At 51.6% G+C, this 23,980-nt stretch overlaps 1 protein-coding gene and 1 long non-coding RNA gene across 2 annotated transcripts in view; one reads left to right on the top strand and one right to left on the bottom strand.

Annotated features, from left to right (window-relative positions):
- USP22 (ubiquitin specific peptidase 22) overlaps nt 1–23,980 on the top strand; it is a 40,536-nt gene that overhangs the window by 9,640 nt on the left and 6,916 nt on the right. Inside the window, exons 2-8 of the mRNA XM_034647254.1 lie at nt 6,828–6,960; nt 12,305–12,418; nt 14,021–14,122; nt 14,400–14,569; nt 15,497–15,644; nt 17,509–17,614; nt 19,331–19,489. Of these exons, the coding sequence (XP_034503145.1) occupies nt 6,828–6,960; nt 12,305–12,418; nt 14,021–14,122; nt 14,400–14,569; nt 15,497–15,644; nt 17,509–17,614; nt 19,331–19,489 (932 nt within the window). The remainder of the gene's footprint in view (nt 1–6,827; nt 6,961–12,304; nt 12,419–14,020; nt 14,123–14,399; nt 14,570–15,496; nt 15,645–17,508; nt 17,615–19,330; nt 19,490–23,980) is intronic.
- On the bottom strand, nt 14,513–15,598 carry LOC117796992. Its single transcript, XR_004621804.1, has 3 exons — nt 15,465–15,598; nt 15,208–15,306; nt 14,513–14,623 (listed from the first exon to the last, which is right to left on the bottom strand). It is a non-coding gene; the product is annotated as an uncharacterized LOC117796992 (long non-coding RNA).

Genomic DNA, 23,980 nt, shown 5'->3' with positions numbered 1-23,980 from the left:
AGAGAGCGCACATGTACACGCATGAGCAGAGGGAGAGGGGAGAAGAAGCAGGCTCCCCGCTGAGCAGGGAGCACAACAGGGGTTCGATCCCAGGACCCTGAAATGGTGCCCTGAGCTGAAGACAGCTGCTTAACCAACGAGCCACCCAGGTGCCCCCAAAGGAGTTTTTATATGTTAACGTAGACTTAAAGGAACCCCCGGGGGTCGCCCCAAGATTGCCTTTTGCCCTTAGCCAAGTATTACTATCGCGGCACCTGAGTTCCTAGAGGAATGTCACTCTGTTTCAAGGACTTGTCAGGGCTGTAACTAGTAAGGAAATCTAATAAGTTTTCTTCTGCCTTTGTTTCCCACATCACATGGAGGCATTAACCAACCCAGAAGCCATTAAATAGTTCTGATTGGTTAAGCAGATACTGATTAGACCATCACATAGGCACGGTTGATTAAATCATTGGCGATTGGTGGACATTGGGGTGGGGCTGGAAGTTCCAACCCTCTAATGACGTGGTTGGTTCCCTGGCACCCAGACCCTATCCTGAGGCTCTCCAGAAGCTTTTCAGAAATCATCTCATTAACATAAATTTAGACATGGTAAGGGACTTGTTGAATAACAAAAGACCCCTTTATCAATCAGGTCACTTAAATTCCAAGGGTTTTAAGAGCTTTGTGCTTGGAACTTTGAAGGACGACCAGACTGAATTTCTTCTGTCACTGTTATGTCACTGCCACTTTTGTATGTCGAGGGAGTTGGACTAAATAGGTCTAGTTGAGTTGAGATTCAAAAACCTGAAGTTGGGAAGTTTGAGAAGATTGTTTCATTTCAAAATCTTTGCCTTTTAGTGCCTCAGTTCATATGGAAAATGGAGTGTTTATTCCTGTCCCTTCACTTATACCGGAGTCCATGATGGGAGAACAGTATTTTGAGCCCTTGAAAAAGTCATTGAAGAGAATGAAGAACAGTTAAACTTCCCTTCTTGGAGTTGTCAGGTGTTACTAGACCGGTGGTGGTGGGAAGTCGCACATTTGCTCTCAGGGCACTGGCTCGCGGTTGTCGCTTTCTTTCAGCTGGACTGAGACGTCACCGTACAGCTGAGTCATCCCCGACTTCATGTGCCCCTTCTGCCCCCTGCCCCATCCTTCTTGGGGTGGAGAGGAAGGTGTGAGAAATAAGATCCGAGATTAGGGTATCCAAGGAAATGCTGTTAGTAATGGGGCCTCGAATGGATGGACTTTCTGTGCCTTTCTTGTACCATGTAAGCTCAGAGCTGTTTAATTTTAAGTTTTTATTTAAATTCCAGTTAGTTAACATACAGCGCAGTACTGGTTCGAGGTGTATAATGGTAGTGAGGCAACACTTGCATACAACGCCTATGCTTATCACAAGTGCCCTCCTTTACCCCCCCATCTCTCTGCTGACCACCAGTGTGTTCTCTGCACTTGCCAGTCTGTTTCTTGGTTTGCCTCTCTTAGCAGAATCCTCTCTAGCTTCAACCACGTGGATGCAAACAGAACTGTTAATTACTGACCCCTGTCTGCTTTTGCTGTCAATAAAAGTCCTAGTTGTGTTTCAGGATTTACTTGCAGGCTGCTGAATTTACCTGAATTAATTTATGGGAGAAAGGAGTTTAATACAGAAATCATTGCAAGGCGCCCAGGAGCAGTAGACTCTGGGTCGAGTTTCCTGGAGCCCCCGCCAGCCCCCAGAATTCCGCTGCCTCTGTCGATCCAGGGAGGTTGCTGGGGCCGCTTCCCCGGCAGGATGAGCCCAGGGAGGAATGTTGCCCTCCCCGCCACAGCCAGCCACTCCAGAAAGCAGCCAGCTCTGGCCTCTCCTGGCCCACGCGGACCAGTGGTGTGTGGTGCAAGGGTGTCTGGACCTTTTCAGGGCCAGCAGGAGCGGTTAGAATAGTAGTAGCTAACGTGAATTCTGTTCTTTCCTGCGCCTCCTTTAACAAGTGACCACAAACTGGGGGGCTTAGAACGAGTTCTGGAGGCCGAAAGCCCAGTCTGGTGTTGGCAGGAGCACGCCCTCCAGAGACTGGAAGGGAGGAACAATTCTGGCCTTCATTCCCAGGTCCAAGGTCTTTGTGACCTTCCCAAGGACACTCAGGATGGCATTTAGGGCCCACCCAGATTATCAAGTGTAATCTCATCTTGATGGACACCCGTAACTTAATTACACAAGCAAAATTTCCCATCTAAGGTAATTACATTCAAGGTTCTGGAGATTAAGACAAGGTCCCTTTTGGAGAGCGGCACTGTCCCCAGTACATTAAAAAGCATCCAATCATTTAATCCTTGTAGTAGCCTGTATGAGGTAGAAACGTGTCCACATTTTTAAAAGTCAGGAAACCGAGGCAGAGAGAACGGTGTAACTTGTTCGGACTCAGAGTGAGAGTGGTGGGAACCGGGATGGGACCACTCGGTGCCCTGTAACAGATGTTGAGTGGGTCCCGGGGTTAGCTGCAACTGGAAGCACGATCTTGAAAGAATTAACTGGAAGTCAGCAGCTGGCTTTGAATAAGGAATTGACATCTATCTGTTTTCACCAGTACAACTCATCACTTGCTTTTGTCTTAACATCCTGAGATTTGGTGTCAAACCTACAAATGTCGGTGTTACGTCCTACTTCTCAGGGCATCTAGGGTTATTTCGAGCTGCTCTAGTCTCTGGGCTTCGGCTTCGGGGGGGGGGTCACTGAACTCAGGAGACAGATATTACGAAGTCCTCGTGTAAGTCAGTCATTGCTCGTTTTAGGATCTAAAACTGTGCTGTCCAGCACCGTAGTCAACAAGCCACATGGGCTGTTTACAATTACTGTGAAACAAAGTAAGAAACCCAGTTTCTCGGTGGCGTGAGTAACTTCTCGGTGATGACTGCTGTAATGCACAGGGCAGACCCGAACACTTGCAGCATCGTGGAACCTTCCGTTGGCCGGTGCTGATACAGACAGATGACGGAAGACAACGTCAGAGACAGATTCCTGCTTTCTGTAGCCGGTGTCTATAGCCTGTCGGCTGGCTGCTTGATGACTGTCTGGGAACCGGTCTCCTAGCTGTTGAATCCATCAACTCAGTCACGGCCTTCAGGGCTGAGTGCTGAAACGCCTGCCGTTGCGTGTCCTCACTGTTATGCACTTGAACGAGGTCTCCCCGAGGAGGAAGTTAGGTAAGAAGCATTTGTTCTATAGCATTCTGTAGAATTGGAACAGAAATTGTATACAGACTTTCCTGATTTCCCCAGTCCTCCTCAGTCAGATGTGCTGGTTCTCCTTTTAAATTTCTTAGCATTTGGTTTATGTCTCTTATGTGTAACCACGTCTGTTATCGGTGTGTTTATTATTTTGTATTACGGCTTTTTATCCCTCCTGTTAAAGCGCACTCCTTGATGAATTTTCGTGGAGTGAACACGGTCCTGTCCTTGTGGACTGCGCCCAGCCCTCCAGGTCATGTCCCCTGTGAGCCCTTTCCTGCTGCCCCCCTCCTCCCTCAGGAGGGTCGACCATCCACCCTTCCATAGCCAGCAAGGGACCTCTGCCTGCCTCAGTGCTTTGTGTGACCGTAGCAGACAGTATGTACGTACCTCTTTGTGGCCAGCATCCTCTGTGAGGTTTGCTTGTAAGAGTCATCCTACCGTGAGTTCCTTTCCATTGCTCTGGTCATTCCATTCACTGTCTATACCACAGGGTATTCTTTTTGCTTCTGACGAATATTTTTATTTTCAGGTTTGGGGTATGACAGTGATGACATTCTTCTTTGCGTCTTCTGGTGCCCTTAATATATATATGCATTTCTGTCGTGTGTAAGTTCCTGTTTCTGTTACATATAAACTTAGGAAGGGAATTGCTTAGTTACAGGGTATGTATTATTTAATGGTTTTCCTTTAATTTATTTTTAAAAAGTACGAAACCTACAAAAACAGCACGAATGCTAAAATGAGTATCCTACACGTTTATCTAGAATCATCGGTTGTTTCTTTGGATAAGGTGCTTCTTGGCCAGAGTAACCTTTTCCCTTTTAATTGACAGTAGTCTTCTGGGGTGGTATTTTGAAACTATCCAGTGCTCCAGTATACGTCTATACAGACGTGTAGACACACACACGTGTACACACGCATGTAAGTAGTTTAATGTATTTTTTATTGAGGTGAAATTCACATAAAAATTTACTTTGGAATGAAGAATTCACTGTATCTGTAATGTTGTATTGTCACTACCCCACCTCTACCAAGTTTCAGATCACTTTTTTTTTTTTTAAGATTTTATTTTTAAGTAATCTCTACACCCAGTGTGGGGCTCGAACTCACAACTCCTAAATCGAGAATCACATGTTCTACGGACTGAGCCAGCCAGGTGCCCCCAGGTCACTTTTATCTGCTCCCCACGCTCTCTCTCCAGCCCTTGGGAGCCTCTAATCTCTGTTCTGTCTGTATGGATTTAACTATTCTGAGTATTTCGTATAAATGGAATCACACTGTGTGACTTTCCGTGTCCAGCTGCTCTCACTCGGCATGATGTTCTCAAGGTCCATGTGTGTTGTAGCTGTTTCAGAAGTTCGTTCTTTGTTTGTGGCTGGATAATACTCCGTTGTGCGGCTATACTGTATTTGTACATCCATTCATCCATTAGTGGAAATTCGGGCTTTTTCTTCTACCTGTTAACTATTATCAGTGACCCAGTACTTTTCTACTCTGCGGTTTTAACGTTCAGTGATGGTTTCCTGAATCCCTTATGTTGATGATGATTAGAAAATGAAGATTCTGGGGCGCCTGGGTAGCGCAGTCGTTAGGCGTCTGCCTTCGGCTCAGGGCGTGATCCTGGCGTTCCGGGATCGAGTCCCACATTGGGCTCCTCCGCTGGGAGCCTGCTTCTTCCTCTCCGACTCCCCCTGCTTGTGTTCCCTCTCTCGCTGGCTGTCTCTATCTCTGTCGAATAAATAAATAAATAATTTAAAAAAAAAAGAAAAAAAAGAAAATGAAGATTCTGCATTTGTATTTTTGTCTTTCCTACTACATTGATTAGATGGAATTCTCCTGGGAAGAAGACTGTAATTTAAAAATGTCCCCTGAATTCCTGAAAGCAATTATGGTTACTTAATTTCTTTGATTTATCACTGGAAGAATAAATAGATGATGTAACTACTATTTATACTACTGTGGCATTTTATTTACTTATTTTTTATTTTTATTTATTTTTTATTTTTATTTATTTATTTTTAAAGATTTTATTTATTTATTTGACAGAGATAGAGACAGCCAGTGAGAGAGGGAACACAAGCAGGGGGAGTGGGAGAGGAAGAAGCAGGCTCGTAGCGGAGGAGCCTGATGTGGGGCTCGATCCCATAACGCCGGGATCACGCCCTGAGCTGAAGGCAGATGCCCAACCGCTGTGCCGCCCAGGCGCCCCATATTTACTTATTTTTTAATTTTTGTTTTGAAGATTTATTAGAGAGAGCATGAGAGTGCACGGGCGGGGTTTGGGCCGGGAGAGGAGCGTGTCTAATTTCCTTCTGGCTTCGGGCTTTGGCCCCCGGGCTCTGTCGTCTTTGAGGAGCACACGTCCGTGCACCCTCCCCGCCCAGTGCACCTGCTCCAGTTCTGCCTCCTCTGGAGGCTGGAAGTTCTCAGCGTCCCCACACGGTTTCCCCGCAGGCGCTCCCATTAGGTGCACGCGATGATTCGTGTTTTATGTAAAGATGGTGTGAGCCCGGTCCCCAGAGCCTCTCCTCCCTGCGTGCCCTTCGCTCGAGGAGAATGCACAGCCTGTCACCCCCGGGCTCGGTGCTGGACTTGATCTTGTGTGTGCAGAGTGGAGCTTGGGGGGCCGCCTCCAGGTCGAGGGGGCTCCTGGGGTTAGGCACGTGCTAGTCCACGTTCTCACTGCGTCACACACACCCCCCGCAGTGGTCAGCAGCATATCCACTGACTTTGTTCAGCCGTCAGAGAGCCCACAGCCTTCCCCAGCGGGTGCCCGTGAGCATGGAGTGAGATGCATCCTCGGGAAGCCCGCGGCACCAGCATCGGGAGTGCGTTCAGCCGGCGGTGTGTAATGCTTGTGTGGCAGCCCTTTCCGTTTAGACCTTCCCTTCCCCGTACCCTCCTGGCCTCCATCTCCCTGCCGGCGTATCACGGCAGAAGAAAATCCGACACCTGGTGTCATCTCGGAGGCCGGAAATTCCGTCAGAGGATCTGTGGGGAGTTGATCGTTACCCTGACGGTGTGGGGGTCGTATTGTGCTGGAAAACAGTGGTGGTCTGGGGTGGTTTGGGTGTGTAAGAATTACTGCTCCCAGTGGCTGAGATTAAAATTTCAGGTTTCTGTGGTCAGAAACACTCTTGGCAACAAACTTTCTTTTTCTTGTTTTTCTGTATCACTTTGACTCATGTCCCTCTCTTCTGGTTGACGACGGATGGCTTCTTCATTGGCTGTGGTCTTGCGACCTGCAGTAGCAAACGTACAGTGATGTCCAGGAAAGGGTGGCTGGGCCGTGAGCGGCCGGTCTGAAATGGGGACAGGAGCTGAGATGATGGCGGCACGGCTGTGCGGACTCGGGGAGGACACTGGTGGCTCCTGCAGCTTCACGTAACCATCGGAGCGGTCTGTGAGATCGTGGGCCGAGCTTTCTTACCTGGAGTTAGTTCTGAGCTGCATGGGCGAGGGTACCTTTTGGAGCTGTTGAAAGGATTGAGAAAGCGAGCTCTTGTCCAGCGGGACTGCGGAGACCCTGTGATTTCCTCTCCTCCCCCTGCCTTGTCGGTGGTGGGTCAGTGGGCTTGACCACTCTTGTCTCCGACAACGCCCGGTTTCTAACACTGTGCTCTCGATTTCAGGCGAAGTCGTGCGTGTGCCACGTGTGCGGCATACACCTGAACAGGCTCCACTCCTGCCTGCACTGTGTCTTCTTTGGCTGCTTCACCAAGAAACATATCCACGAACACGCGAAGTCCAAGCGGCACAACCTGGGTTGAGCTCCCCCCCCCCCNCCCCCGCCCCCGCCCGCCCTTCTGTTCCCTGAACTGTGGCTGGTAGCCGCCCTCCTCCCGGGGATGGGCTGACATCCTTGTGGAGTCAGGGGCCGTGAAATACACGAACTCCGAGGGACTGTGCACCCAGCTTGCTTGCCTTGAGGCATTGGAGTTGAAGTTAATGTTTTCTGTAACTTGCAATGATGAATTACGAAGGCTCCCCGTTCCAGCTCTTTCTCGGCTTTCCCTCTGAAAAGCATGGCTAGTTATTCGATGAGGCAGAAATTCGCAAGGAAAGATCTTTGATGCCATGTTGGGTTATTGATGTGAGCATGGATGAGAGCCCCACTGGGTGGTTTTTATTGCTTTCTAAAGCGGATTTTCACTCTTCTCGGTCACACCGAGTCGTGAAAAGGCGAATGGCACTGAGGCGTCAAGGTCGATTTATGTTTCTTATACTTACAAGTTCAAACTGTCACACGTTCTGGAAGTTACATGAAGCACAGTTTTCTCCTTGGCTTTATTTCTGTGCTCCTTAACCGTTCTCTCCTTCAGAATGATGTTTTCGGTGATGGGGTGGTTCTCAGGCTATCCTTAAGAAAATCACTTTCGAAAGGTCCAAGCCAGAGAAACTTTGTGGGGGGCTCAGCGATTCCTGCTAAAGATCTTTTTAGGCCTTTTTAAGTAGTAGAAATGGAATGTCCTAACCGAGTCATGCGTCTCAGAGTGGCACACTTGTAACTAAGAACTCAACAGCGAGCGCTGGTAAAAAGGCTGCTTGGCTCACATTGTGACGATGAGCAAATTGGCCTTTTCGGAAAGAGAGCTAATGGTGCCAGTGGTGCTCTTGTGAATTACGTCCCACGGAGGAATGAGGTCGTCAGTGACCGCTTTTACGTTGGCCAGCCAGACGGAAAAGACACCGCTTAGGACAGTGTGGTTAGGCTAAAACTGTGTAGTATTTACTTAATGTAGCTATGTGCTTTACAATAGAAACGAAGAGTATTCCTGCCATGTCTGATTCTCAGACCCGACCCATTTAGGCTGCTCTGCTGTTACGCCTGGGCTGTGATTTCATGGGGTTAAAGGGTTACGGACAGCTGCATCACCCAGAGTCATCTGTAAAAATCACTTCAGAAATTTATTCATTTCATCCAGCTCATTGATAAACTCTGCCTCTGCTTTTGCTAGAATGAATAAGTCTTAGAAAGTTTGCTCTCAGATACAAAACCTTGAGATGGGAGAAAGATCCAGGTCTTTGCTGCGTTAGAGTCCATGAAGTTACTGAAGGTCGCGCGTGTATGTGTTTGACCGTCCGGCTGGGGAGGAGGGCGGTGGGCACAGGAGAGGGACGCCGGAGCGTGAAAGTGACGCGGGGCAGCCTGACTCCCAGCTTGTCCTTCGGTCTCCGTCTTTCCCGACTTGCTGAGAGCACCTGTGCGTCTCCCTGCCGCTCCCTCCTGTCATCTCCACAGCGGCTTCTAGGCTGTGGACATGTTGGTTTTTACACAGGGTAATTTGCAGGATGTCCAAGGGCCAAGTAACTGAGCAGTGGAATGGGGACTGAGGAGCCTCGATTTCCTGGTGGTCAAGTTCTTTCACCTCCCAGGGGATGTTCGGCAGTACAATGCTGGGACCACAGTGGATTATTAGGAAAATTGCCAGCAGGCATCCAGTTTTTATTTGGAGTAGTGTAAGAGGCCTACACTGAGTCTTGTCTGAATATCGTGGATGATGCGCTTAAAAAAAGAGTATCAGTAGCAGGAAGGTCATTGTCGAAGGTCTTGCGGAGGGACAGACAGGAAGGCATGGGACGAGGAGGGTCTGACTGCAGTCTGCCCTATAAAGTTGTCTTCATGCCATGCGACAAGTACACAGTTCGGGAAGAAGAGCGTCCTCTCATTCGGGGAGTCCCTCCGATAGGCGGGTGTGTGTACTTCCGGCTGACTGTGGGGCCGGCTGCCGGGAGGGTAGGCGATGAACTTGGAGCTGTTGGATTTCATACCCGCTCGTTTCATACAGGTTTTTTTTTTTTTTTTTATGGTAAGTCACAAGGTACTTAGATTTTACCACCATGAGCCGCAAAGGTGTGAAAGTAATGCCTTTAGCTTTCCTGTGTGTCTTAGAAGAGTTACTTTAGGGTGTCCCTGAAGGAGCCCGTGCTGGTGGGTGCGGGATACCAGCTCACTGAACACCCGGTAGTGTTCTCCCTCCATTCTCTAGGTCACCCTGTGACCGAAGGGAAAAGGACCTCATGTGGTGTCTGCAGGCACAGTGCCTGTGTCGGCTGTGGCTTCGGGAATTCCCAAGGAGGCCGGTGTACCCCCATCTTGACTGTGAAATAATTTTCCAAGGGACCTACCTTGATTGTAGGTGTTGCTTTGGGTTTTTTACATTTTATATTGAGGTGAAATTCACATAACGTACAATTAAACGGTTTTAAGCGTACGGTTCAATGGCAGGCACTCCCCACATTGTGCACCCGCCATCTCTCTACTTCAGAACATTTTCGTCTTCTCAGGAGAACACCCCACCTCCAGGAACGAGTTCTCCCCCCACCCCCAGTCCCTGGCAGTCACTAATCTGCTTTTTGTCTCTGAAGCTGCCTATTCTGAATATTTATAAAGGGGGTGATACAGTAGATGGCCCCGTGTGTCTGGCTGCTTTCTGTAGCGTGTTTTTGGGGTTCATCCATGCTGTAGCATGCATCAGGAATCGTTCCTTTGTATGTGTGAGGGACTCTCGCGTGGTGTGGGTCTCCCATATTTTGTTCATCTTTTTGTCCATTAGTGGATATTTGGGTTGTTTCCACCTTTTGGCCCTTACGAGTGATGCTGTGTAAACACTCACGTGTGAGTTCGTGTGCACATACGTTTTTGTTTCTTTTCGATCTGTGCTTAGGAGTGAGACGGCAGGGTCACATGCTGAGTCTGTGTTGAATTTTTTGTGGGGCCACCAGACTTGCCCACAGTATCTGTACTGCTTTCTCTTCCCGCCAGCCGTATATGGGCGTTCCAGTTTCTCCACATACTGGCCAGCACTTATGTACTTTCTTTTTTAGTAACTCTGGCCATTATAATGGGCGTGAAGTGGCATCTTATTGTGGCTTTGATTGGCATTTTCTCAGGGACCATCGATGTTAAATGTCTTTTTCATGTGCTGCTTGGTCCTTTGTATTTCTTCTTTGGAGAAATGTCTGTTCGAGTCACTTGTTCATGTTTTTAATTAGGTTGGGTTGTCCTTTTGTTGTACTCATGAGAATACGTATTTATTTTGGAAATATATATATATATATATACACGCACACGTGCACACACCTCTTTGCTGTATCTGTCTGTTTGTCTCCTGGATACACGTTCTGCAGATATTTTCTCCCGTTCTGTGGGTTGTCTTTTCACTTTCTTAATAATGCCCTTTTGAGGCACAAAGTCTAGTTTTGCTGAAGCCCAGTTTACCAGTTTTTTTCCTTTAGTTGCTCGGGTTTTTGGTGTCAGATCTGAGTCCGTTGCCAAATCTGACGTCATGAAGACTTAACCCCCCCCAGGTTTTCTTCTAATTTCATACTTTCAGTGCTTTATGGAGATTGCCGATCCATTCTGAGTTCAGTTTTATGTATGATGGGAGGGTAAGGGTTGAGCTTCATTCTGTAGTTTGTGGATTTCTGGTCCCCCCACCACTGTTGGTTGAGAAGGGGGTTCTTCCCCCACTGAGTGGTCTGGGCACCACGGTTGGCATCATTAGTTTGACGCAGCGCGTGAAGGGTCGGGTGTGGAAACGTGCCTTGAAGAAGAGCTTGATTAGAAGGACCTGAGTGCACATTGAAATATTTATATGCCTTCCGCGGGCTGGTAGTTGTGCTGTTGGCTGTATGCTTGTGTGTGTGTGATTTTTTTTTTTTAGATTTATTTACTTATTTGAGAGAGAAGGGGGGAGGGGCAGACAGAGGGAAGGAGAGAGAATCTCAAGCAGACTCCCCGCTGAGCACTGGCTTTGGGCTAGGACCTCGCTTGATGTAGTTTTTATTGAATGCCTCTGCTTTCCTGAAAATTCCTGTCGTCCTCACTGTAGTCTGTCTCGGGCTTTGGTATCCCCATGTGGGGAACTAACCCGCTCAAGGAATACGCAGTGCCAAGGGGCTGCCAAGCTCTGCAACAGCTTTGATGGGAACTTTCAGAGGATTTGTAGGAATTTTGTCAGTTTTGGGCAAGAGGCAGGGGTGGGTGTGGGATTCTTACATTGAGCTTTAATCCATCTGCTTTAGAGGACTTGAAAGGTCCACCACCATATACTGATCTGGGTCCTGGCAACTGTGCTTAATGAAGACGTTACTGTGCACTGGGTGTAACTGCTAAGTTATAAAGTCACCACACAGACCCATGAGGTGTTGGTGCTGCTACCATCACCATGACGCCGAATGGGAAGCTGAGGCTCAGAGAACTGGGATAGTTTATCAGAGGTGCGTAGCCAGTCCTCGGCGGGGCTAGGATTAATCCTGGTAATTCACAGTCTGTGCTCTTCCTTCTCCATTCCCTCTCGGACACCTTCTGTTGCTTGGCGAATCCGAGCCAGGAGAAAGTTCTTTTTAATTGTTGAGTTGAGACACCTTCCTTCCAGGTGCCTAAATTAAAAGGCTTCTCTTTCTTTATAATGAAGTGACTAAGCCAGTTTCTATAGATGATGCAGTTGAGAAAATGCATTAAACCCAATCACAGGCGGGCAGGAGTCAGCTCTGTGGGTCAAGACGTGAAGATTTTCTGGGTAGAGGATACTTTACCGCTGTCCTTAAAGGAAGAGTAGGCAAATAGCTGTCACCTTCCCTTTTGTAATCATATCAGGAATTCTAGACGTAGCAAAACGCAGTTCTGTATGTCAGGTGGCTAAGAATCCTTAGGAGCGGATCATACTCAATGAAGGTCCCCCCCCTTTTTTTTTTTGAAAGAGAGGACGAGCACAAGTGGGATGGGGGGTGAGCCCAAGGCAGACACTTAACTGGCTGAGCCATCCAGGCATCCCTTCCCTTGTTTTAAATACCAGTCTTTCAGAGGCTAGACAGAGGGTCCCAATACTTGAGGTCCTTTGTAAAATATGGATGTGACGCCTCTCATTCTCTCAGATTCCTCGGCCTCCGAAGTGCTGAGCTTCAGGGAAAATACCCATCCCTCACCTGTTTAGGATAAAGGTCTGAAGTGGGAGGGATAAATCCTTTCATAAAAAGAGGTTTCTGTGGTTTCAGAGTAGGGAAATGGTGGAAACGGTAAAACGTCTAAAACATGTTTCATTTGTGACCTTAAGCGTTCAGTTTCTCACTGAGTTTGATCCCTCGTCCCTCCTTTCTCTTTCAGCCATAGAGCTTATGTATGGCGGCATCTACTGCTTTTTGTGTCAGGACTACATATATGACAAAGACATGGAAATCATTGCCAAAGAGGAGCAACGGAAAGCTTGGAAAATGCAAGGTTTGGTTTTGCCTTGGTTTATGTGCCTGGTGTGTCTCCTAGCGGTGGCTTCCCTTGAGGGCAGAGCTTATCAAGAGAAAGATCGGAATCTGGGGAGACAGTCAGGGTAGGGAGGATAGCCTCTGGGTCTTGGCGGGTTGGGTCTTGATGTGCTGGGAAGAAGCCCCCCACCTGCTTGCTTCCTCCTGGGGGCGCCAGCTGGGGATCCAGGAGCAGCAGGTGAGGTGACTGGCCAGACAGGTGCGCAGGCTCCCCCTGCAGGGAAGGGGGGGGAGGGCTGGAAATGCCAAGCATCTCCTCTCATCATGCGGCCCTCTCTCTCTCGCAGCCAGCCCCCTTCCGGGAGCCCCGCGGGAGTCAGGATGCTCCTTGCTCTCTGATCACTTAGGAACTTGCAAGGGTTTGAGGAGCTCTGTGCCAGGAGCCGGGGCGATGTTTCCTCCTAGCTCCGGTACCAGTGTGGGCTTCTCAGGTGCCGCCGCTCCCCTGTCCTTCCTCACACGTGCTTGCTTCATCCGATGCATAGTGGGGATGCACACAACAGCATGCACCGTTTTCCTGGTGTGCATTTCTTTCTTTCTCGTTTCCTCGCATTTGTAAGTTTTCATTTCCAGCAGACGTTTATTCACCACACGACAGTGAGCGGTACCGTTTATCCCACTTGACGAGTGAGCATCTCTCAGTGAGCAGAACTGTCACTGTTTACAGAGAGAACATAGAAACCCAGTGTCTGCTTTACAGTTTTTGGCTGTAATTGCTCTGCTTTTGAAACAACCCCATTTTTTGCAGATGGAACAGTAGAAACAGGTGTTCTCAGTGATTAGAAGTGTTTGAACGTAACAGACCTTTTCTGCAGAACAGTCTGTGTCACCAGCTTCCTATTCTTTTCTCCCTCAAAAATTTAGTAACATTGCAATGAAGTCTGAATGTATGATTTCTTTGGGAAGAACATTTCACCCACGGGAGCTAAGAAATGCATGGCCCAGAATAAAACAGAAATCATCTAAAATCTTTCCACAATTCCATGTGTCAGTGAGATAGGTCTTTTAAAGTTCATTGAATTCTGCAGAAATTTTAGGTCACGTGGAACAAGTAGGTATTTAGATGAAGTGTGGCAGTCAGCATCCGCACCACTGTCCGTGGTAGGAATCTTTTTTGGGTACCGCTGTTCAACGCGATGTATTTTCAAACAGTGTTTCAGCGAGTGCGTCGTCTCCGTGTTGCTTTCACTCTATCACGGCAGACCCCACATCTCAGTGCCAAGTGTAGCACTTCCCGCTGGGGCTGGTGCAGTCTCTCTGCTCAAGGATTAAAGGCTTTGCGGAAAACCCGCATCTTGGCATTCGCGTTAAGGCAGCGTTAACTAGAGGCGTTGCCTTTCTCACGGAAACCCCTTATGTGCCACACGTTTTCTAAAAGAAACTCCCTCTAAGTGTTCTTTTTAGCCCGTGGCAATGTAATACTTTTGTAGAGAGACTGTGTTGTGGCTGCCCCTCCCTGAAGTGCAAGCTGATGCGTATTCTAGCCTCATCGCTTTTGTTTGTAAACGCATGCGATGAAAATTGAGCTCATGGCACCTGCAACTGTCTTCCGTCTGCTTAGGTGTTGGGGAGAAGTTTTCAACTTGGGAACCCACCAAACGGGAGCTTGAACTGCTGAAACACAACCCGAAAAGGCGAAAGATCACCTCCAACTGCACCATCGGTAGGTGGGGGCCCACTCGGGGCAGCCGTTTGTTCTGAGTGCGTTTAAAACTAGATGTAAGCAGGTGGATTCCGTGGCACAGCTCTCTTTAAGCCCCTGTGTAAGTCGTTCATCGATTGCTGCCCGCCCCCTCCCAACGATGTCTGGAACACCTGTTCTCACGGGGCGGGGGGGCTGCGGTAGGCTCAGCGGGCCTCATGGTGATGGACGGAAGCGGTCCCTGCCCTGGGGCCCTGATGGTCTGTCCTGTAGGAAGACTCAAGTTTATTCTGCCCAGGGCTGCGGGGGCTGATCAACCTGGGAAACACCTGCTTCATGAACTGCATCGTCCAGGCCCTCACCCACACGCCGCTTCTGCGAGACTTCTTCCTCTCCGACCGGCACAGGTGTGAGATGCAGAGCCCCAGCTCGTGTCTGGTCTGCGAGATGTCCTCGCTTTTTCAGGAGGTGAGCGCTGGTGACGTGGGCAGCGCACCGTTTCTGGAACTGCTTGTACTTTTCCTTTAAAAAAAAAAAAATCAGGTTGACATAGTAAAGGCAGGCAGGTTTCTGAAACCTTGCACAGTGAATTTCTCATGGAACATTTTTGCCAAAGGGAATCGCTAGGGACTGTTGGAGTCTCTTAGAGGCACAGTGCTGACATGGAGGATGAGAAAGAGCCCTTCGGAAGGGGCACAACCGGTGGAAGACATTAGTCTGTAAATGCTGTGGTCGTGTCACCCTCCTGCATTGTCTGCCGTCCTCTGTTCTCAAGGAGAGTGGCCCTTCTCTTGCCAGGCCTGGGTGGGCTTCACCAGAACACCTGTCTTTGTGGCCCTCAGCCCCGAACATCAGGTTCTGTTCTGCGAGGACCCTCGCTGCTCTCAGGCCGTGCCTGTCCTCACCTCCCCGCCCCGCACTCACAGTGGGACAGAGCTCGGGCCTGGGCTCGGCGTCCCAGGCGGGATCCCCTGCACCTAGTGACCCAAAGGCTGTCCCGGCTGCCGAACCGGCGCCTGCCCCGTGGCTGCTGAGAGCACCCAGATGTGCTTCAGGGGCCCCGCGGAGGAGCCGGCAGATTCGGCCGTGTCTGTTTTCGTCGGTACCTCGGATCGCAGCCTTTGCACCCACTTAGGCGGCTGCCCACTGTGTTCCCGCATCGGGCACTCCTGGTTCAGCATTTTGGCTTCTCTGTAGAAAACCGACTGTGGGGAGGGGACAAAATGATAGATTCAGAAAGTCCAGTGAGTCGGCATAAAAATACGTTTTGAAAAAAAAGAAAAGGGGGCGTAAAACAGCAGCGAGAGCTTGTAGGTTACGTGTTCTTACTGTGCGTGCTTTGTGTTCAGAGAGTAGTACTTACTCCTGACGTGTGTCCCTTTTCTCTGCGAGCAGTTCTACTCGGGGCACCGCTCCCCGCACATCCCGTACAAGTTGCTGCACCTGGTGTGGACTCACGCACGGCACCTGGCGGGGTACGAGCAGCAGGACGCGCACGAGTTCCTCATCGCCGCCCTGGACGTCCTGCACCGGCACTGCAAAGGTGCGGCGCGCTCCCGCCCTCCACCGTGGGGCTCTGCTATGGCGCTTGTGTTCTGATTGTATTGTTTATCCCCATTCAGACCCCGGAGAGGCTCTCACAGGTTAAGAGAGGAGGGAACAGTTTGGGGTGTTGTGCTCCGACCTTGCTGGGTGGGAGGGGAACAGCATGGCAGGTGGTCCTGTAAAACCCGTAACAGTGAACAGAGCCCTCGGTCCTTGATGGGCCTTTGCCTCGAGTTCTCTGCTGCCGCTTCCTCTCGGCCTGATTGTGAGGGAGCCGGTCTGCAGTTCCTCTGGGATATCGTGGCCCCTGGCAGGCCAGAAACTTCCACATACGCTCCAAACGCGGCTGAACCATCAGCACTGGCTCCCTCCCCTTGTGGGGTCTCCAGAAGGACTGATCGTGGCTCTAAGGTCACCAGAGAGAGCTGAGAATACGAAACTGGACCTACACACTCCCCAGTGCTTTCCTGACCCCAAGTCACGCTCATGTTGGGGTCCAGCTAAGGGCTTTTTAAAGTCTCAGGATCTCACGGGATCTTGGCTTCTGTCCCACAGCCCGGCCCCCAGAAGGGGGCAGTCTCCCCAGGGGTCTCAGACGTGGGTGGGTTTGGATAGTCTGGGGAAGGGGACAGGGGGCAGCAGCTTTTCGGGCTCGGGGCAGGAGACAGGACTTAATAAGCCACCGCGGCTTCCTCCTCCTGCCCTCGCCGTCTCCCAGTCGGACGGCCCTCCGCCGAAGTGTGCTGACACAGGGATCAGCCAAGGGGGGATTCTCGAACCTGAGTGTGGGTCAGAGTCCCCCGGAGGGTTGGCTGCTGTTTCTGTTCGGTGGTCGTGGTTTCCATTCCTGATGGGTCCCCGGGGACACTCATGCTGCCGGTTCAGGGAGCACATGCAGGTGTAGCTGACATGTCGGGGCGACCAAGGTACCTGGAACAGCGGGTTGTAGGTGATTCTGTTAGACCACAGCTCTGTTTTCCAGGCTTCCTCCTGGCCCCGCTCAGCCTCTCTCTAGTCACGGGGCTGCTCGCCCACATGCCCCGTGTTGTCTGACATTACAACTTAGAGGCGAGCGAAACTCCAGGTAAGATACCTGGCTTGTTCTCATCAGCTGCCCTGGCTTTGGGTTCTGGCTTTTGTGTGTACTTAAATGTTTTTCTCCTGAAAAACACACATCCTTTCAGTGCTCACCCACAGAACCCAATAAACAGTGCTTAATGGCTTAGGTGAGAGCCTTAGAAAAGAGCCGCGGTGTAGGACTAATCAATTATTCCAAGCACTTGAGGGTAATCAGGAGACTTCTGTAACCAGCCTTAGTCTGTCCTAAAAATCAGCGGCTTCAGATGCCTTGCCATGAAAACGTTCATCTGACGGAGGCACGATGCGGTGACGGTATTCCGCTTCTCTGACATAGTTCGTTTCACACGTCACAGGAAACCTGTGGCTCTTCTCGTCAGAAGCAGGGTGTTCTAGTCCTCCTCCGGCTTTGCTGGTTCACGGCCCGCAGCCAGGCCCTCCGTGCCACTGCAGGACTGTTCAGTTGTTGTGCGCGGGAAGGGGGACTCGCTAGCTCTCCCCAGTGACTGCGTGTTAGCTACATCCTGGTACCTAGCTAGAAGCCAAGCCCATCTTAGGGAATGGAGAAAAAGAAGAAAATTGAAAATAAGCCAGCTGGGTTGTTTCCTCTTTTCCCGCCAATCTGCCTGTTTGAATAAGGATCCTCCTGCGCTCTTGTGAAGTTCCGGCATTTCGGCTTCATCAGCCACTGCCGGTGAATGGCCTCGTGCTCTGGGTCCGTGGCTCTTGCAGACTTGCGGACTTGGGGCACAGGTGCCAGTCACACAGCTGCGATCTTTCCCCAGGTGACGATAATGGGAAGAAGGCCAACAACCCCAACCACTGCAACTGCATCATAGACCAGATCTTCACGGGCGGGCTGCAGTCGGACGTCACCTGCCAAGTCTGCCAGTAAGTGCGAGGCTCCCGCACGACGCCCAGTGTTCTGGAACGCGAGAGGCCGCCTGGGCGGTGCTGGCCAGACCGTGATGGGGGACCCCAGGGCCTGCCCGTGAGACCGACTCGATTCTGGGTGCTGCTTTTTGAACCTCGTGGGACATGTTCAGCTAATAAAACTGTATTCTTTTTTTTTTTTTTTTTTTTAAGATTTTATTTATTCCACAGAGATAGAGACAGCCAGCGAGAGAGGGAACACAGGCAGGGGGAGTGGGAGAGGAAGAAGCAGGCTCATAGCAGAGGAGCCTGATGTGGGGCTCGATCCCATAACGCCGATCACGCCCTGAGCCGAAGGCAGACGCTTAACCGCTGTGCCACCCAGGCGCCCCAAACTGTTGTGTTCTGAGCAGGTTTTAAAAGTTGAACACTTAGAGCCAAAAGTTTAGTCGGCATCTCCGTGCCTGTGCCTCTTTGGCGATGTGTAGGTAAGTAGGTGGTGATGTGTGGGTAAACACGGGAGCCTCTGCAGCGGCAAGCAGATGTGAAGCAGGACAAGTGGAGGTCAGACAGCCGTGGTAGAGAAGTAGAGAAGACCCACAGGGGAGCCGGTCACCCTGGGCACTGCAGCTTGTCCGGAGCGGGGTCCCCGGGCCTGTCTTTGTTCCCGTGCACACCGCGGGGTGTGCCCTGAACCTTCCCCCCACCTCTCTGCTCTACCAGGAGCTAAATAAGCGAGCCCTGCCTTCCAGAGGGACTGGCGCACCCCACGTGTGTTGCTTTTCATGTCACAGTTTCCTTCCTGTGTTCTCCAGTGGTGTCCCTGACGGTTCACAGCAGTGGTCTTCGCTCAGCGTGCAGAGCTTTGATTTCTAGGAGGGGGATGCACTGATCGGCGAGGTTGCAAGAACCCTCCCTTTCAACTCCATGCACACTCCTGTTTTTTTCTTCCATTTCAGGGTTTTAAAAAACCCTGGTCACGATCCACTCAAGTGATTTCGGAACCTCTGCTGGATTCCCACTTGCAGCTGGTAGAGGGTAGAGTAGATACCGGAAGGGGAGCGGTTTTGCCTGGGTCGTGCACGCAGGTTTCTGTGACGTAGACGCCGTCGTGGGCACTGCCCCAGTGTTTAGACTCTCGGTTTTAAGGAACCTCCTTGTGGGCTCTGCGCTACTGAATTCCGTCAGTAGGAGGTTGTCTGGGGTTTATGTCCTGTTGAAATATCTGGAGTGAAGTTCCCAGCCCGTCCTTCACATCCGTCGCTAGGAGGGACCCGGCCGTGTTACGTAGAGCGTCCCGGGGCCCCGCTCAGCCTGCGGTGCCTGCTCGGCGTGTGCTCTCGACGGGCAGCGTGCTTGGAGCTCTGAGTTAGCGCCTGCACTCGTGGTCTGCAGCTGGAGGCTGGTGACGCAGACCCGTCAATTCAGAACTGGACGTGGGGCCCCCGGGTTTCTGTTTTCAAAAAACCCCAAAATGATTGTGACGACCTCCTGGGTTCGGAAACCGTTGCTCTGGAGCGGCCTGTGCCTGGAGTGGTTCACCTGCTGTCCCTCCGTACGGCCCGCTTGGGAGCCCAGGGCGCGTCGGCTGGGAGCTGCCCTGCGTTTCCTGACCTTCTGTGTCATTTGGGTGGAAGGACAGCTGTGAGAGGATGCGGTGCCGTCAGCCGGGGGCTGCCTCAGGCGGCGTGGCCGTCCGTTCTCACCTGTGTGTGTGTCTCCTCTTTCTTCTAGCGGAGTCTCTACCACCATAGACCCCTTCTGGGACATCAGTTTGGATCTGCCTGGCTCTTCCACCCCGTTCTGGCCCCTGAGCCCCGGGAGTGAGGGCAGCGTGGTGAACGGGGAAAGCCACGTAGCGGGAACCACGACGCTTACGGACTGCTTGCGAAGGTAAGAAAGCCGCCGGCGCCTCTGGAACCCAAGAGCGGTCTGTCTTTGCAGGCACTTGTCTCTCCCACCTTGAGGCTCTTCAGGGGTAGTGGATGGTCGGGAAATTCCGAAGAAATTCAGGGCCACCCATGGCCCCGGTAGAATTTTCTTTCACGTGTCCGGTGTAGATAACGAGACAAGACAGGACTGGCGGCAGGCGGCGGCGGTCGGTGCCCAGCAGCTTGTAGTGTCTGTCACGTGTTTGCAAGATGACTGTCGTGTTCACCCAGCTTTGCGAGGAGCGTGTGTGTGTCACGGCCGCCTTCCACCCCACGCATGGGGTAGGGTACCCGAGAGCCGGAGACTGTCCCCTGTGGCTGATAACCTGCACCGGCGTCTGGCGGGGCCCTTCCTGCAGGCGATTGGCCTGTGTGCGTGGCGCATATCCGTTCACCGTATTTCCACCTGAGACAAGCACTGGGGTTTAGGGGACAGTCTTGTCAGCGTATTCAGGTAGCTCTTACACATTGTGGCAGAGAGACTAGAGACCCCTTTGTAAGCTATTCTCATTGACTTTACTGTTTTACGCTCTTTGCTTTTTCTTTCTTTTCTTTTCTTTCTTTTCCTTTTCTTTCTTTCTTTTCTTTTCTTTTTCCCTTCCTTTCCTTCTTTTCTCTTCTTTCTCTCTCTTTCTTTCTTTTTGAAGGTTTTATTTATTTGAGAGAGGGAACACAAGCAGGGGGAGTGGGAGAGGAAGAAGCAGGCTCCCAGTGGAGGAGCTTGATGCGGGGCTCGATCCCAGGACCCTGGGATCATGCCCTGAGCCAGAGGGAGATGCTTAACGACTGAGCCGCCCAGGAGTCCCTACATTCTTTATTTTCTTTTGCTCACGTTGAAGGTCGCTGCAGGGGTGTCCTTGAGCAGGGGTGTTCCTTGTGAAGAGGGACAGGCTTCTTGGTTTCTGTGTTGCCGTGTGGTCAGCAGGCTCAAAGGGGTATGTTGAGAATTTTTAAACACATCAGTTCCTCACCCTGATAAGTCCAGATGTAAATGGGGCATCAGACTTGGAATTTGTAAACCAAGCAAAACATCCAAACTGAAAAGCCCACCATTTTTGAAGGGAGTGTTTACAACTCCGTTAAACATATTTGTACGTTTCAGTAAACCTTTGCCTACCAAGCGGGCATGGAGGGGGCAGCCCCCCTTGCCACACTGAGATGCACCCGGAGCTGTTGATGAGGGCCAGCGGGGCTGGGTCAGCGGCCGAGTGGCCGAGGAGGGACGGAGCACGTTCACGTCGAGTTCATGTGAACAGCAAAGGGGCTCTTTCCAAGTTACGTTGAGAGCAGATTGCAAAGCCGGCGGGAGGAAGTCGAGGCAGATGGAGTTCCGTAGCTCGACCCTCCAGGTCCTCGAGTGTTTCATGAAGGCACGCGGTGCGGGGGGCAGCTGGGTGGCTGTCACGCCTCGGGAGCTGCTTGAGGGAATGCTCACCCCGTACTCTCGCACCCTTCGGGGAGGCGGTAGACTCGGCGGGAGCACAGTCGGCCCCAGTGACGGGGGAGCCCTCAGCACAGCCAGTTGCTTCCCTGGGTGTCTGTGCCCCTCCTGGGATGGCCTCGGGCTGTGCCCTTGGCTCTCGTCACTATATTGCTGTCTCCACTCTTTACTCTCTGCACTGTGTTTCCTCAGTCCGGGTTGAAATGCGGCCTATTCGGGGAGGAGACTGTCTCGTACTGCCTTCCTGTCCCCGTCCCCCCGTCCCCCCGTCCCCCCGTGCCACGCCTCACCTGGGGATGCTCTTCTCCCGGACGCATGCTGAGGGCGCACATGCATTTGCCAGGCTGGAGTGCTTGCAGGCGGGCGGGCGGCAGAAGTGGACTCTGCCGAGCTTAGGCGGGTGAAGGTCCAGGCTAGTTCACCGCATCCACGGGAAGGCTGAAGACCCAGCTGAGCAAACAGGTGGTCAGCGTGCGAGGCTTGGGGACCGGTCTCCAGACCCGGGCAGCCCGCTGCCGGCCCGCTGCTCTCACGTGCAGTGCAGCTGCCGCTCCTGGCGAGACCGGACTTCCTACGGATGCCGCTTGAGAATGACCTTTCCAGATACAGAGGCCTCAGGACGGGGATCTAACTGGTCGAGCCTAGGTCGGGTACCCAGACTTGTGGTAGCACTCATGAAGGAAGATGGTCCGTGCCTCCCACGGAGGTTTGGAAATCCTCAAGTGCGGGTGGAGCGGTGGGAAGATACGCGGGTTGAGCGCCGTGGTCCTTCCATTCTCGACTCACGGTTATGTGAATTTAAGCCAGATCCTCCTCGTACGTGACGTTGTGGGACATTCTCCTAGTGTTGAAGCAGGTTTGGTTGACATATCTGGTGTCAGAAAGCTAGCGTAGTTTGGCAGAGAGGACAAGGATTTGGGGGTATGTGGATTTCAGCTTTCAGGGCCATTGCACATGGAAGGGAAAATGACAAGATACCAGGAACTTCCCGAAGTGTAAAAAATGAGAAAAACCTCGAGAGAGGACGTCGGACTCGGCATTTTATGCTGTCCTGGCATGCTACCGTCTTTAACGTACACGTTCTCGGGAAGGGTGGCCTTATCGCTCCGTTGAATAATGGGTACCAGTTAGCAGAGTGGTGATAACGGGCTGATGCACGTGTTTCCAGATTCGAGGGCAGGTGAAGTGTCCACAGCCCCAGTCTGACTTGACAGGCCGCGGAAGGCTGCGTCTCAGGAGCGTTCCTGCAGCGCGAGCCTCAGGGGCGCCTCCTTCCTTCACGGGGGAAGGGGCGGGGGGGCCCCCTACAAAGAAGTGTTCTTCGCAGCCCGGCTTGGTAGGTCTGTTGCCTCGGGCGCTTTGCTTTCCACCTTGGGACACCTGCTTCCTGAATGCTCGCAGGACGGCACAGTCCCCTCTGCCTCATTTCTGCTGGGGGCTGACACTGGGCTTCCCGCTCCGCAGGTCCGCGCTGTTCCTCAGTGCGCGGTGCTCTCTCTGCCCGCCGGGGACACACGGTCTGAGTGCTAGTCGCTGCCGCCTCCAGCGCGGACGGGAGAAGCTCGTCCAGACGCCAGGGAAGCGCTTGCGGCCCCCGGTGTGTCCCTGAGCAGTTTGGTTGGGCTGGGGCCAGACGGGTTTGAGGTGGAAAACTGGGTTATGGGGTGGTGTGCGGTGAGTCACGCGTCTCCAGAGCCTTTGCTATAAACGTGGGCAGGTGCTTCTCTCTTCCAGTCAGGTTCCCGCTGCTCAAGCTACCCTGATTGTTTTTGTAATAAACTGTTCCGTACAGTTTGTCCAACTCAGGACCCAGACAAGGTATGCACGTTCCCTTTGGTTGACTGGTTTCACAATCCCTTGCAAATCCATACGCTTCAGCCCCCCTTTGGTTTCCTTGCTGTTTCTGTGTTGAAAAGACAAGATCGTTTTTCACAGAGTGACGCACACTGTGGCCTTCGCCGCGTGCATTTGTGGGCTAGTTCTTGCAGGTTGTGGCAGACACGCTCAGACGCCTTGTCCCGTGTTCCTCCCTACGAGATCTGGCTGCTGTCCTCGGCTTCCCTCGGCTTCCCGCTTCTGGGGCACCTCCCGGGGCAGGCGGGGTCAGCTGTGGTCAGGAGGGGGCATTGGCTTGCCCTGCTGAGATGATGGAATTTCTGAAGGAGAAACAAAGATTTCGAGACCGGTTGGGAAAAGATGAACTTTGTTTTCAGCTTTCTTTCTTTCCTTTTTTTTTTCAAGATTTTTAAAATTTATTTATTTGACAGAGGCAGCCAGCGAGAGAGGGAACACGGGAACACAAGCAGGGGGAGTGGGAGAGGAAGAAGCAGGCTCCCAGTGGAGGAGCCTGATGTGGGGCTCGATCCCAGGACTCTGGGATCACGCCCTGGGCCGAAGGCAGACGCTTAACAACTGAGCCACCCAGGTGCCCCGTGTTTCAGCCTTCAACTTAAAAAATTTGGCATAAATTATATTGAAACATCTGTTTTATGGGTTTTTCTCTTAGTAGCCACCACCGGTGCTGGAAATGCTCGCTGACTTCCTTAGCGCAACCTTGCTGTGTCGTGGTCTGTCTTCATCACTCAATAAGGATCATTTCCCCGTTTTTAGAATTTAACTTTTATTTTGAGATACAGATGCACGTGCACTTAAAAGGAATGACTGAGTACCCTCCACTGAGTCTCCCCCAGTTACAGTACAAGGTCATGGTCGGTATATTGACATCCATGCAGTCAAGATGCAAGGCATTTCCATCCTTCCAGGTCCCTCCCGCCACCACTGCCTCGTGACCCCCGGTGGCCGGGGAATCTGTCCTCCATTGGTGTAAATTCAACTTTCCGAGAATGTTATGTAAATGGAATCCTAGAACATGGAACCTCCTGGATCACCTCCCCCAGGCTCCCCGCCATAAGTCTCTGGAGATTCATTCAGGTCGAGTGTCCGTAGCTTGTCCCTGTTGGTGGCCGACGAGTATTCCACGGGGGTCACATCGCCGTCCCTTTAACCGTCTGC

This window comes from Ailuropoda melanoleuca, chromosome 17 (genome assembly GCF_002007445.2).
Source record: "Ailuropoda melanoleuca isolate Jingjing chromosome 17, ASM200744v2, whole genome shotgun sequence".
Taxonomy (NCBI): Eukaryota; Metazoa; Chordata; class Mammalia; order Carnivora; family Ursidae; genus Ailuropoda; species Ailuropoda melanoleuca.
This window is presented reverse-complemented; position numbering and strand designations above follow the sequence as displayed.